At 44.7% G+C, this 14,617-nt stretch overlaps 1 protein-coding gene across 1 annotated transcript; it reads right to left on the bottom strand.

Annotated features, from left to right (window-relative positions):
- Positions 1 to 2,418: 2,418 nt before the first annotated feature.
- Positions 2,419 to 11,840, bottom strand: LOC129327089 (zinc finger protein 501-like). Its single transcript, XM_054975524.1, has 6 exons — positions 11,715 to 11,840; positions 10,850 to 10,882; positions 8,624 to 8,742; positions 8,356 to 8,482; positions 5,978 to 6,073; positions 2,419 to 4,134 (listed from the first exon to the last, which is right to left on the bottom strand). Exons 3-6 carry the CDS (start codon positions 8,627 to 8,629, stop codon positions 2,915 to 2,917), a joined length of 1,449 nt encoding a protein of 482 aa, XP_054831499.1. The 5' UTR covers positions 8,630 to 8,742; positions 10,850 to 10,882; positions 11,715 to 11,840; the 3' UTR covers positions 2,419 to 2,914.
- Positions 11,841 to 14,617: the final 2,777 nt, after the last annotated feature.

Raw genomic sequence — 14,617 nt, 5'->3', positions numbered from 1 at the left:
AAAGGTACATTTCCCACTTAAAGTCATCAACTCAGCTCCAGGGACATTAATTTACAACTGTTTCTTTATAATTCAACAGGAGAGCAAAACCTTACTCTTTTGTCCCACCCCAGCAGCAAGCAATCAAGGTAATCAAACCTTTGTTATTCCCAGGAATTGACCATTGGGATCTTTGTTCCAACGGTTGGGAGGGCTTTCCCGCCTCAGGGCACATTTTGCCCTATAAGAATAGGGATCCTTGCCCCATTCAAACTGTGCACACTTATTGGATCAGAAGTATTGCTCGCTTGAAGTTACCCTAAGCCTCTCACTCTCCTGGCCGAGGACGCTGGACGCTTGAAGCTACTCTCTTCCTCCATGGACTGGACTACTCTCCAGGATAGGTAGATATACTTCCCCTCCCTTATTCTATCCTAACATTTACTTGTGTGTGTGCGTGTGTGTTTTTCCTCTTTTAATAAAAGATTACTCTTTGAACTTAAGCAACAGCCTCATCTGCTATCTTGGGGAACGGACTCCGTAAAAATTGGTGAAAGCTTCCGTTGTTACCCCTCTCGCATAGCTGTCTTCCTTGCTGCTAATTCCACCCCCCCCACACACACACACAATTTTCTTTTGCAAGGAGAGCAATTCAGGTAAAATAGAGGATGCCTAGAGTTTCTTAAGCACATCCCTTTATCTGAATCAGGTCTGACCAGAGCCATCCAGGACACTAGACAGCCCTCTGGCCTCCACACGCTCCCTCCAAACCGCCCTGGAGCAATCAAGGGCCTCCTTGGCTGCCACAACTCTGTTCTGGGAGGGTCCCAACTGGGGCAGGGCTCAGAGTACAGACCTCCCCCTTCCAAGCACCTACCCTCTATGGGTCGGCATTGCCAGATTTACACTTGAGATCAAGTGGTGAAGACCCAGGCAAGATAAAACAAACTGCTTCAATACAGTAGCACTTAGAACATCAACACAATTTTCAGGGTAATTTCAGGTAGGTAGCCGTGTTGTTCTGTAGTAGAAGTGTGTTGGACTTTTTGCAAGTGTCCTACGCTCAGTCATGAAAGAGTTAAATTGTTATTCTGTTGTTCTGTGTGTTTAGTCAGATAGCTAGTTAGCATAGGGCCACTTAGGCTTCAAGATAACTTCCCGCCAGAGAAAGTGGGTGCCTTTAGTCTTAATGAGGGAATCTAGGAATGTCTATTGGATGAGCCAGTTTATTGGGGGGCAATTAGCTAGCAACATATACTAAGGTTTTATTGCTCTTTGTTCAGTCTACTACAGTCCACTTCTCTTTGCAATCTAAGCTTTTCTCTCTCTAGGACCTAGTTGAGACTATCAAGATGTAGTCAGAAACTGTTTGTTGTGTATCCTACCAAATGTACCCTTTTTTACCCAATTGTGTAGTAGAATATTTTTATAGAGCTAGAACCACAGAAGTCTGTCTACTTATTTCCATTGCACTATTATCAAACTCTGTGACGCTGCAAACGTATATCTCATTGCTGCTGCAACCCCCAACAAAGAGCAAGATTTGGGTCCAGTAGCACCTTAGCAACCAACTAGATTTCCAGGATGTGAGATTTCCAGAGTCAGAGCTCCCTTCAGCTTTCAAGAGTCAATGCTCTCTTTGTCAGATACTTATAGGATCAATAATTTGGATGTTATAATGCTGTCCCCCCTAGCCATCTTGTTAGCATCTTCATTGATTTTGATTTGATTAATTATATTTGTAATCCGCCCTCCCCGCAAATGGGCTCAGGGCGAATGACATCAATAGTAAATTTACAATAAAATTCAAATTAAAACCATAATTAGACAGTTCCATAATAACAGCTCTAAAAAAGATCTAGATGGCAGCTCATATTTCCAACCCCCAATCAGACATTCTATGGGGTTCTATGGGGCAATGATCGAACCGATGGAAAAAGTCAGGGTTGGGATTATACAACCCTTACCCCAATAGAAGACCGGTCGGAAGGCTCACGCCTAGCCTCGACCATATGCCTTGCTGTTCTGCTGCAGTCCAACATGGCTACCCACCTGAAGCCACGGGGATGTTAGTACAACGGATCTTCTTGGCTCTGCTTGCACCAGGATGGTCAGCACCATGGGATCCACCTGGCTTGGATCTGGGCTGCAGCAGCAGTGGCCACTGTTGACACAGGCTGGGTCCAAGGCAAGTGGATTCAGGAAACGAAGTTGCGCTCATAAGACAGACTAATTCTGCCCTGGAAAAACCACATGTGGGGCAGAATGCCGGGATTGTGGGAGTTCTGTTGTACCTTCTTCATCTATCTGAATCAGGATTAGGAGAGATTTCTGTGCATGCAGACACCAAGCTGAGTGTGGGTCTGGCTGTACTGATTACTGATAGGGTTTGTGCTTCCAAATTATGCAGATTTTAGGCAGAAAAAGGAGAGACTGGGACAAGACAATACTGTTTTATTAATTCCCAAGATGGAAAATAATCAGAACGTTATGTCTCCAGAGGGGTGGGGGTGGGGAATGTGTTTCTCTATTTTCTCGCTTACCCAGAATGGTCTCAGATGTTAGAAACGGACCAGCGCCAAGGATGGGTGTCTGCTTTTGTTTGCCTTTGCTTTTCCCCTCAGACAACCTAAGACACCTAAAGGGCACAATGTGGGAGCATGTTCCACTGGGACATTCTCCTGCACCGGTGCCATCAAAACAACGGAATATGTGCAAGAGAGGGACATATGTGCCGTCAAGACAAAACTGACTTATGGTGACCCCATCGAGAGGCTTTCAAGGCAAGCGAGAAGAAGCAGAGGTACTTCGCCATTGCCTTCCTCAGTAGAATCATTCATGGTGGTCTCCCACCCAAGTACCAAGATCTGACGAGATCAGGCTGTACCGCGCTGCCTTCCCTCCCTGCCTCAAGAGAAGATCCCCTTAATTGTTTTCACTCCCATCCTATGTAGTTAATTTGATAATGAATGGGCTGAGAGCTTTGCCAAAAGGTACTGCCCTCTCTTTGTACTGCTGCAGGATCAATAGTTTGGATGCTAAAATGCTGGCCCCTGGCCAGCTTGTTAGAAGGTCTCTGATCCTTGCAACGACTCTCTCCCCGGGAGATACAAGCAGAACCCAAGCTGAACCGTTTCTCACAGTCTATGCACCGAGACAGTTTCCGTCCTGCCTGGATTCTCTGGATGCCTGAACTGGGAGCAATGCTTTTCCCACAATCCGAGCATGTGCCCAGTTTCTCTTCTGTGTGGGTCAGCTGGTGTCTCAACAAACTTGAGTTCGAAGGGAAACTTTTTTCACAATCTGCGCACTTGTACGGCTTCTCACCCGTGTGGATTCTCTCATGCACCACCAGGCTGGAGGGCCGGCTGAACCCCCTCTTGCAGACCGAGCACTTGTACGGCTTCTCTTCCACATGGATCCTCTGGTGTGTGGTGAGTTGCGAGCTGAAGCTGAACCTTTTCTCGCACTTGGGGCATTTGTACGGCTTTTCTTCACGGTGAATTTTCTCGTGTGCCATCAGGCTCGTCACATGACTGTAGCTTTTTTCACAAGCTGAGCACTTGTACGGCTTCTCCCGCCGATGGGTTCTCTCGTGAACAATGAGCGAGGGTTTCTGATTGAAGCTTCTTTCACAGACTGAGCACTGGTACGGCTTCTCCCCCGTGTGGATTCTCTGGTGCCTGACAAGGCTCGAGCTCAGGCTGAAGCTTTTCCCACAATCCATGCAGCTGTATGGCTTCTCGCCCGTGTGGATTCTCTGGTGGGTAATGAGATTAGACCGCTTGTTGAAGCTTTTCCCACAATCCATGCAGATGTGCGGTTTCTCCCCTGTGTGGATCCTCTGGTGCCTCATCAGACTTGCTCTGTTATTAAAGCTTTTCCCACACAGAGAGCACACCGCTTGGGTCTCCTTCCCTGTTTCTGCAGTACCCATGTTCTTGCCCGTAAGAATTACGGGCTCTTGCACTTTCTCCACCAGGGGGTTTGCCCGCAGCTTCTTTAATCCTAGCTGAGTCCTGGGGGCTTCTTCCTTTTTGTGGGGCTGGGGTGTGGCCTCCTCATCTCGTCTCAACAACATCCAATGTGAGTCCACAAGCTCAGAGTTCTCCAGCTGAAGGTCCCCATTGCTGTTCTCTCTTACTCGATCAGCATCTTGTGGAATAAGGAGAAATGTTTGAGCCAGATCTAGTTCATTTGTTTATCAAGCCATTGATATTCCAACTTAATCTTTGGAGCTAAAGGTTGAGTTTGTTATCATAGGACACTACACACAAACAAACACACACAGGGGTCATTTCGTAGAAAGAGCTGGAGGGACTCATTAGCATAACTCATTAGCATATGCCACGCCTCTTGCCATCACCGGAAGTGTGTCATTAGTATAACTTATTTGCATATGCCACACCCCCGGACATCACCTATTCTGGCTGTTTCGGACCCAATCCTGGCCATTCAGCACTGGAATTGGGTCCAAAATGGCGAAAAAGGGGCTGAAAATGGCCCCCAAATGGTCAGGATCGGGCCACTGATGAGTGGGAGAGTGATCCACCACCTGTCAGAGGCCCGATCCAGGCCATTTCGGCCCCAATCAAGGCCGAAACGGGCCCAAAATGGCCGAGAGTCAGGTGGGTGGAGTCACCTGACATGTGACCTCTTTGGAGAACTGCCGGAACTGCATTCCTGTGCGTTCCCCCTCGAAATGAGCCCTGCACACACACACACACACACTATAACTTTCAAATCCCACTAAAACTTCAGACATCCTTCCCCGGAGAAATCCATCCATCTCCTTCTGTTTTTGTCTTACACCAATGGGAGAATACATTTTTGTTTTGTTTAGTGTTCCCTCACTAGCTTTTATTAGCCCTCCTCCTTGATTTTGGTGTTATGTCTGTTTGTTTTATATTGCATTATTGCATGTATACTTCATTTTAAATATTTTATGAGGTGAATGAGAGAGTTGAGTATTACATACAGGGCTTTGGCTCTGGGGCACACTTCTAGCCTGGGAAATTTCAGTGGAGGTTCAAGCCCTGCTGCCCTCAAAATTGACTCCCACAAAGTCGCAAAGTCTGCCTGTAGTTTCAAGGGCCCTAATGCTTGTGGGCTTGCTGCCGCTTTCCTCCAAATTCCAGAGATCCTCCAGCCCTCAGTTCACCCCCTTGCTCCAGACAAGAGAAGGTATCCAGTTTTGTGGGGGACAAGACCAGTCAAGGGGTGATTCAGGAAGATAAACATTTATACCCGCACTAGCTGCAAAGATGAAACAAGCATCAACCACAAATGTTTCTGGAATGCTTTACAGCATTCAAAACTCTTCACGTTCATCATTTTATCACCACCTTTACAACAACCTTGTGGGGTAGGTCAGAATTATTATCCCCATAGAGACTGAGGCCTGAACTCTGCAAGATGATTTTTTGAGAATCAAATCCGGGTTTCCCCAAGTTACACTGTTTCTGTGTCCATCCCTGTGACTGCTCCACATCCTGTCGAGCCCTGGAAGCTCAGTAAACACCAGGTTTAAGGACCTAACTCAAACTGGGTCCATGGGGAGAGGGGGTTAAGGCCTTCCCACCCTATGATGTTTCCAATACCTGAAATGGCCCCAGAGAGGCGCTGTTTGCTAAATGGGGAAACGTATGAGTACTGCAAACGAGAGATAACCCCCCCTTCAATTGCCACCTGCACAATTGTTGTTGTGTCATGATTTCTGTGCCAGAAATAGGCATTTGGAGGCTGTTCCCACTGTCTTTGCACACTTGTGTGCAAGCAGATAAAGCTTTGCTGAGTTTCTAGAAGATATGATCAAGGTTTTTTATTCTAAGCTGAGACACCAAGACCAGAAAACAAATTCATTCAATTCCGTGATGCAGTTTTACTTGCAAAGGGGTACAATCCACACCCTATCGTGGGAGCTTGGAGTATTCTGGCTTCCCTTCCGGAGTTGTTTCCCCTGCCCCATTTGCCCCCAAACAATGTTTTAATGACATACTTTCTTTGTTTTGCCCAGCACAGTCTAGCTCCTCTGCCCACGGCTCGCCCACTCGCTCCAGCTGAGAGATCATGTCGGGTTTTGTGATGGCCAGAACTGGTCAAAAAGAAATGGGATAAGAAGAAGGAGTCATCGATAGTTGCCGTATTTCTTAAATCATTCTATGGACATCAAATTTAGTCTGCTTTGGAGTTTAAGGGGAAAGGTAGAGCCCAAACAACCAAGGCATTAGTCAATAATTCTCTTTGAATAACATTCCTGGATGGAAAAGAGAGAAGGAGATACCCCTACCAGCCACTTCCAGTTATAATCTGGTGCTTAGAAAGTGGTTCAGACCTGTAAAAACAGCACCAAATTGCCTCCACACAAATGCCTTCCAGGGGTTAGTGACTTGTTTATTTTTGTCTTGATCATTTATGATGATTTTATTTGTTCAAGCAGAATTCTGGAGAGGCAGGATATAAATCCCCTAAACAAAAAATAAAACAGAGGTTGGCCTGGCAAGACTGCAGACTCCCCCTACCACTTTTTTGGAACTCAGAACTGCCCTTCAATCACATCAAAAAACAGAATTGGTATCCCAAGGCAATTTTCTCCAAATCCATACAATAAATAACAAAGTACAATAAACATCAATAAGCAATCTAACAATACAAAATTTATAACAATTGCATAATAGCCTGAGGTAGAGAGGAGTACAATCCGTGTCAATTTCAAAGGTCGTCTCTGGCTACTTCTAACCATAGTTCCCACAGTCTAGTGCACTAAACCAAGTCCTTCAGTGGTCTATAATTTTTCAACAGATGCTACTACAGATGGCATTGGTATGCAATTATGTATTGTTAGATTATTAATGTTCATTGTAGTTTGTTATTTATTGTATGGACTTTGTACTATTTATTGCACATTGCACTTTGCACACTGATTTTAAAAAAAACATTTTATTGAATAGGTTGAGAACAAACATAAAAGAAAAAATATACATTTCACTATTTCTTTCTCCTACTGAGTACAGATTTATCCCCAACCCACCCTTTCCCGCCCCCCCCCGTCAGACCTCCAACAGCGCTTATACCCTATAATTCATACATTATTCCCTCTAATTCTATTATTTTCCATAATCATCAAAGGTAAAGTTACAATCAATACTAAAATCAACAAATTACATAATATTCATAAAAAATTATCCATAGACCACAATTGGTCTTTTACATCCCAGTTCTTTTCCAGATAATCTTTCCGTTTTCTCCAATCCATCAGAAATTCATTTGAATTTTGTTCTTTTAGCTTTCTAGTTAATTTGTCCATTTCCACCATATACAAAAGTTTTTGTATCCACTCATCAACTTCTGGTATCTTATCTTGCTTCCAATATCTTGCATACAACAATCCTGCCGCTATAGTCATATACCATAATAATGTTCTATCCCTTACATTTATAGTTTCTAAGTTAAGTCCTAACAAAAACATTTCAGGCACTTTGCACACTGATTGATAATATTTATATCTTTTAGATGAGATAGGTCTCTGTCAGATTCCTGCCCCCACCCTTTATGAGTCAGTCTGGTTAGACTAAGACTCAAAACACACGAGACAAAATACCTAGATTCAACTCGTGTTCTCTTACCTAAAAGTTTGCCGGGAAGTGCAGGCGTCCTTGCAGCTTAAAGTTTAGCATTTACAGTGCAGGCGTCCTTGCAGCTTAAAGTTTAGCACTTACAGTGCAGGCGTCCTTGCAGCTTAAAGTTTAGCATTTACAGAGCAGCGAGGAGGGAAGTGCAGGCATGGGGCACCTTTCCTCCCACTCTCAAGGTGCATCACGGCATTTTCCCTTCCCCTCACCCGGCCTGGCCCTGCAGAGCGACGCCTGGCTGCACCGGGAGACTTTAAGCTGCAAGGACCCCCGCACATCCCTCTCTGCTGCTCTGTAAATGCTAAACTTTAAGCTGCAAGGACGCCTACACTTCCCGACAAACCTTTAGGTAAGAGAACACGAGTTGAACCTAGGTATTTCATCTCATGTGTTTCGACTGTAAGACTGGAGGGGCCCTGGTTCGAATCCCCATTCAGCCAGGCAACTCACTGGGTGATCTTGAACCAGTCACGCTCTCCCAGTGTAATCTACCCCACAGGGCTGTTGAGAGAATAATACAGAATGTTTCCGTTTGTTTGCTGGGACAGATTAGGATAATTTTCTGGAACCTGTTCCTGCAATTGATTATTTTTTTGTTTGTTTAAAATATTTATAGGCCTGCCTTTTGCCTGAGCATCCCAGGGCCCATTTGAGCGCACATGCTGTGGTGCCATCAAAGATACTCAGAGCGTTGACAGAATGACCTCACTGGGCTGAACACCAAAAAGAAGAAATAAGTCCTTACTCAGCGAGATCATATTCTCGTAGTTCTCTTTCATGACGTCCCTGTAGAGAGCCCTCCGAGTGGGGTCCAGCAGGGCCCACTCCCCCTCCGAGAAATGCACGGCCACGTCCTCAAACGTCAGCAGACCCTGAAAATTTAGTAGCCCCCATCAGTCTGTGCCACAGAAGCGTTGCTGACCCATGGGGCAGCTACCATTTTAAAAATGTGGTGCTGAGGGACCAGTTGCAATGGGTCCACTGGCCCCTCACCCAACAGCATCTTTCCCTACCTGCATCAGTTTTACAGCATCAGTTTCCCTTCCACACTGTTTAGGATTGGATACTCTCACACAAAGTGGGGACGTTGTTCTGGAGTCTGACAGAGGTGATGTGGGAAGAAAAGGAAAAACTGCAAGAAAAAGAAGGACTATTCAAGCTCAAACATTTTCTTCTCTGCATTCGCAGTCATGCCACTAGTAGGAGAATGAATGGTGCTAAGAACCTCGTGAAACAGACTGGGACCAGGCAATGACAAGAATAACTGAAAAACCTGCCAAGTAGCAAGAAGGAAAAGAATTTTTTTTCTTTAAATTGAGGTAACCCACAGTGAAGAACCTCCATTTATGGAAAGCCTTTTAAGAGGAGTCAAGCAATGGATTGGTTCAATTTAGAGTGAAGACAGATGTATGGTTTTAACACCAAATCATGGCCGATTCTTCAGCCACAGTGTGAACCTAATTTTAGATCATGCTGCTACAGAATGCTCAACAGACGCATTCGGAATGCTTCTGAATGTCAGTCGCACACTCCCAGTGTAACCTACTCCACAGGGTTGTTGTGAGGATAAAATGGAGGACAGGAGAACATCATTTGGAGTCCTGATTGGGAGAATGGTGAGGGATAAAATAAGGAAATAAATAAATAAAATTCTCATTATACACTGAATTACTAGTCTGTAAAAAAAGATTCACATCTCATCGTTTAAACATAGTTCAATTGATGGGTTGTTAATTTTACTTCTTGGAAAACTCTGAACAAGACGCCTGGTGCTTCTCAAAAATAAATATAGCAGTTGTTAACAAGAATAGAATTACATCATATGACTCGAGGGAGTGTTATCTATATATAAAGACAAGTGTCCTGACTGACTCATCAATGCCCAGCCCCAAATCCTGGGCCTAGAAACATGAAATTTGGGGAGAACATTCCTTTCATGATGTAAACACCCACTAAGAAGGGCTTTTAAGAAATTCGCCCCCCTAAGGAGGTAAAAGGGGGTAAAATGTGTTTTCACAAAGGGATACAGCTTCCCTTTGTGGCTGGCAGGCTGCTGTCTGCTTGCATCCCCGCCCACTGCCAGCTGGGCCACTCTTCCCTGATTAGGCCAGCCTTTCAAGGTCATTTGCACATGCAGGCTGATTGAGCCTCACAACATTCCACACTTCATCCCCCTTCTCCCCCCAGAGACAGCTGGAACACAGAGGTTGTTTGCGTATGTGGCCTGATTGGTCCTCACTCTCCACATTCTAAACAGTATGCAGTTACTATTGGGAGTCATTGAATGTGTCCTCCCAGTCTTCCCCTTAAAATTCACTAGGGTTGCCAATCTCCCTGTGGGGCCTGCATTTCTTGTGTGGCTTTGCTATGACGATCAACAAGTCCCAGGGGCAGACGCTGAAGGTGGCAGGAATTGAGTTGAGGGAGAACTGCTTCTCACATGGGCAGTTCTATGGGGCCTGCTCCAGAGGGAGCTCACCCAGCAGCCTGGTGATCCTAGCATCTGAGGGGAAAACCACCAATGCGGTCTACAAAGAGATCCTTCAGTAGCAAAATAACCGGCTGTACGTATTTTTCACTTTATTTATTGCACTACAATCTTTTCCTTTTAAAATCTCTTCAATAAATGTTACATTTCAAAATTCACTTGATCAGTTTTCAGCATCAACACACTTCACTTTATTCAACACCTTTGTGAAGCTCAGGTACTATGCTATTATACTACAAAACCAACTCAAAACAAACAAACAAACAAAAACACAAATCAAAAAATGTTACATACCCACAAGTATTATAACTAGTTTTACAGCGCAATCCTATGGTGAGTTACTCCAGTCTAAGCCCATTGAAAATGAGCTTAGACTGGAGTAACTCTCCATAGGATTGCACTGTTAAAGTAGTTAAATACCGTAGCAAAGCACGGGTATCAAGCTAGTATTTGTATAAAAGGAAGATCTGTGGGTCCATTGGTATACAGCAACACAGAGGGTCAAAGATGAATTTTGCAAAACTATTACAGCATCTCTTGCCCAACTCCATTAGACACAGAACAAAATTCCCTCAGGGCCAAGCTACTCATGATGAATGACACTTGAATGGCAAGTGTATTTCTCCCTGTTCACTTGCCCTCCACTCAATCCACTTGCCGTTCAAGTGTCATTCGTCATGTGTAGCTTGGCCCTCAGACATCAGATGTTCTCTAAGAAAAAAGATTTGTCCTGACAGAGCCCAAAACATACCTGTGAGGCTTTCCAGCTCCAGCAGTAACGATGCTGAAATAAATAAAATAGGTTAGCATACGAGAGAGAATCCAGGACTTTGTATCTGGAAGGCATGCATCATTTGGTGATGAAAGACACCCTGTTCAAAAGCAATGAGGGGTTTGAAACACCTCTCCCAAAGAATGAACCCGGCTCAGCTAGCAGAGGTAGTGTCGCTAGAGAGATTCATTTATATTTAAATTCTGTTTAAACTCAGAAAATTAACATTGCAATGCCTTACAGACCTTCAAAATTCCTTTTAATGTCTATTTCGTACATGCACTTATTGCAGAGTGGGTTGCCTGGGCTTGTGAATGTGAGATATGAATTTTTTGTGAATGTAAGATATAGTTTGTTAATGGATGTAAGTCAATGTTGGTGTAGGTTTCTAGACACAGAACGTATTATGAATTGCACCTTGCACATGCAAAGTGTCCTGCTTTTTAATAATGTTTTATTATTTTTAAGATGATACATTGTCTATTTACACCTTGTTTTATTGATAGATCCCCCTGACAAAGTTGATGTGAAACGCGCAGGGGTTACTTTATAATTAAAAAAATTCTTCCTTTAGCATTATTTGCTCTTCCTTCTGTGTTTTGCCTTGGTGTGCCCCGCTCTTTCATTAAAAATCTGCAGAGCCAATCAGATTGCCAATGGCCAACCAGAAGCATTGCTGGGCAAAAGCCCCACCTGGGCCAGCCACTTTCTAAAAACACTTGACAGGTGCCAGGAAAGCTCTTAGTGGGCGCAATGGTGCCCATGGCACCACATTGGGGAACTGTGTCATTGATGCTCTCCTTCCCCAAGCCAGAGTCTCAAAATCGAATGGACTCCTACTCACCTTTGAAGCTGCTCAGCACGCCCTCCAAGATGGCCCTTCTTTCAGAGAAATGGCTAAGCTTCAACTCCAGCTCTAAGAAACCATTATCTCTCTTGGGAAACGCATCCTCTCCCCTGCTTTTGGAGCTATCGACAGACTGGACGGAAAGAGAAAGGTCTTAAGAAGATCCTAGCAAAGTGGGACAGACCCCCCAAACTTCATCATCTCTTACCAGTCAGTATATTTATTACAGTCAGAGACCAAAAGTAATAACATACAACCTACAATAGAGGTAAGTCATATTATTTACAGAGCTGTCCAATAAAATTCCAGAATTTGGATTCTTAAATATTTAACCTTAAGACCTGAGTTCCCTAAAGCCAAATTGTTAAATACTTAAATCCTTAAAGTTATAAAATATTTAAATATTTCCCCCTATAAAATACTTCCTGATCTGTACGGCCTGCACAGCAAATTTTGCCACCTTTAAAGTAATTTCTTGATCCTTTTCGGCTACAAGTTTATCTAGATAAAATCGATCATTTCTTCCCGGGAACTGATTGCAGACTGGAGTTATGAAGGTTGCTCTAATGTTTTGATAAAGCTCACACTCAAAAAGTACGTGTCCCCTTGTCTCTATCTTCCCGGCCCCAATTCTTACCTCTAACAACTGAAGCAACCCCTTCTCCCTTCCCCTCTGGCAGAGCAGGTGGGTCTCAGTGGAGGCTGTGGATGAAGTTGCCCCCGCTCGCTTGACAACCTCTCCAGCCACGCCTTCCAGCCACCTCAAAAGATGCTGCTTCTGCTCCTCCAGGAACCCACAAAGCGCCTTCCATTCCCGGACAATTTTTTGCATCTCAGCTTCTGTCTGCTTCTGCGATCAAAGGGCAGATCAAAATGTGGTTCGTGTCCAAATCCTATGCCCATCGTACGAATCTGCACAAAGGGGCCGGCAAGAGCTATGATACCGAGTTCTGCCAACCCAGGGGAACTCCCAGATGCGCAGAGAAGTCTTCGTTTTTAACAAAGCCTAACAGTCAAACCACACGAGATGAAATACCTAGGTTCAACTCGTGTTCTCTTACCTAAAGGTTTGTCGGGAAGTGTAGGCGTCCTTGCAGCTTAAAGTTTAGCATTTACAGAGCAGCAGGGAGAAGTGCAGGTGTCCTTGCAGCTTAAAGTTTAGCATTTACAGAGCAGCAGAGAGGGATGTGCGGGGGTCCTTGCAGCTTAAAGTCTCCCGGTGCAGCCAGGCGTCGCTCTGCAGGGCCAGGCCGGGTGAGGGGAAGGGAAAATGCTGTGATGCACCTTGAGAGTGGGAGGAAAGGCGCCCCACGCCTGCACTTCCCTCCTTGCTGCTCTGTAAATGCTAAACTTTAAGCTGCAAGGACGCCTGCACTGTAAATGCTAAACTTTAAGCTGCAAGGACACCTGCACTGTAAATGCTAAACTTTAAGCTGCAAGGATGCCTGCACTGTAAATGCTAAACTTTAAGCTGCAAGGACACCTACACTTCCCGGCAAACCTTTAGGTAAGAGAACACGAGTTGAATCTAGGTATTTTGTCTCGTGTGTTCTGACTCTAATTTTATGGCACAACTCCCAATATTAATAGCAACTCCTGTACATGTGCAAAATGCTATTTGTTTGTGTATAGTCCGCCTTTCTCACTGGGACTCAAGCGTAAGTCAGTACGATCGATAGCTGGAACGTTCAATAAACAATGCAATTGTGTATAGGAAAGTAGAAACTTGAAAACGAGCAGAAATCTGATACAGAGCTAAAACAATGCTGATACGGAGGAATTTCGGAGGAGTTGCCCTGCTGTTCTCTTCCAACAGAGCCAAAGAGAATCTCACAATGCCTGACGAAGGGAGCTTTGACTCTCAACGCTTATATCCCAAAAATCATGTTAGTCTTTAAGGTGCTGCTGGTCTCCAATCATTAACACCTTTCTATCCCAACTGGTTTTTGCATGATGTAGCGGACAAAGTATCTCTGCCTAAGATCTGGAAGATGCAGCTTTAAATCCCCTGCCATGAGTGCTCCCTGGGTGACCTGGGGCCAGTCACACCCTCTCAGCCAGACCGATCTCCCAGCATTGTTGTTGGGAAGGTAACATAGAAGAAAGGATGATGCTGTAAACTGCTTTGGGCCTCCACTGGGGAGGAAATTGGTATACGGGTGTGTGTTTATAATCTCTGTCCATTTGTCTGTCCTTCTGGGGCAGGCATAACACATCAACAAATAAAGTGATGAGCCCCCAAATCAGCCCCTGGCTTCAAGAGGACCATGGGAGTTGCAGTGCCAAACGTGGAAGGTACCAGAACATCCTGGCCCACAAAATCCCGGATCCCTTCCCCTAGCTTTCACATTGGAAGCTGCAGTTGACTAGGCAGGCGTACAGAAAATGTACAAATGTACCTAGAGACAGAACTCACTATAGTGTCTCCTCCACCCCAGAAGAAGTCTGTCCTCTTTTTCACTCCCTACCCCAAAACATTCCACAGGCATTCTTAACAGCAATTGAAATGCTGATCTCAGTCATTTATATTGCCCCCCCCCCCCATTTTTCAGGTATTCAGTTCACCTTTTCAATTTTGTTTAAAGAACAGTATTCTTTTAAACATTAATTCATCAATTTTTTTTAAAAAAGGAAAATTCTATTTTAAAAAAGACATGCAAAGCTCCTCCAGAGACAAGAAGCGAGACAGGTTATCACAAGCACTAGCCAATCGGTGCTGGGCTCAGCTGGATTCTGCTGCGAACTGGCAGAGATATTTTCCTCTTAGGCTCAATCCTACCAAGGAGAATTATGCACAGTACACAGACTTCCTCTCTTTCTTGGCTGCTCAAGCAACAAACATGTGCACATGGAGCACTCTGTGTGTGTGTGTGTGCGTGTGAAAGAGAGAGCATGCCCTC

Source organism: Eublepharis macularius, chromosome 4, assembly GCF_028583425.1.
Source record: "Eublepharis macularius isolate TG4126 chromosome 4, MPM_Emac_v1.0, whole genome shotgun sequence".
Taxonomy (NCBI): domain Eukaryota; kingdom Metazoa; phylum Chordata; class Lepidosauria; order Squamata; family Eublepharidae; genus Eublepharis; species Eublepharis macularius.
This window is presented reverse-complemented; position numbering and strand designations above follow the sequence as displayed.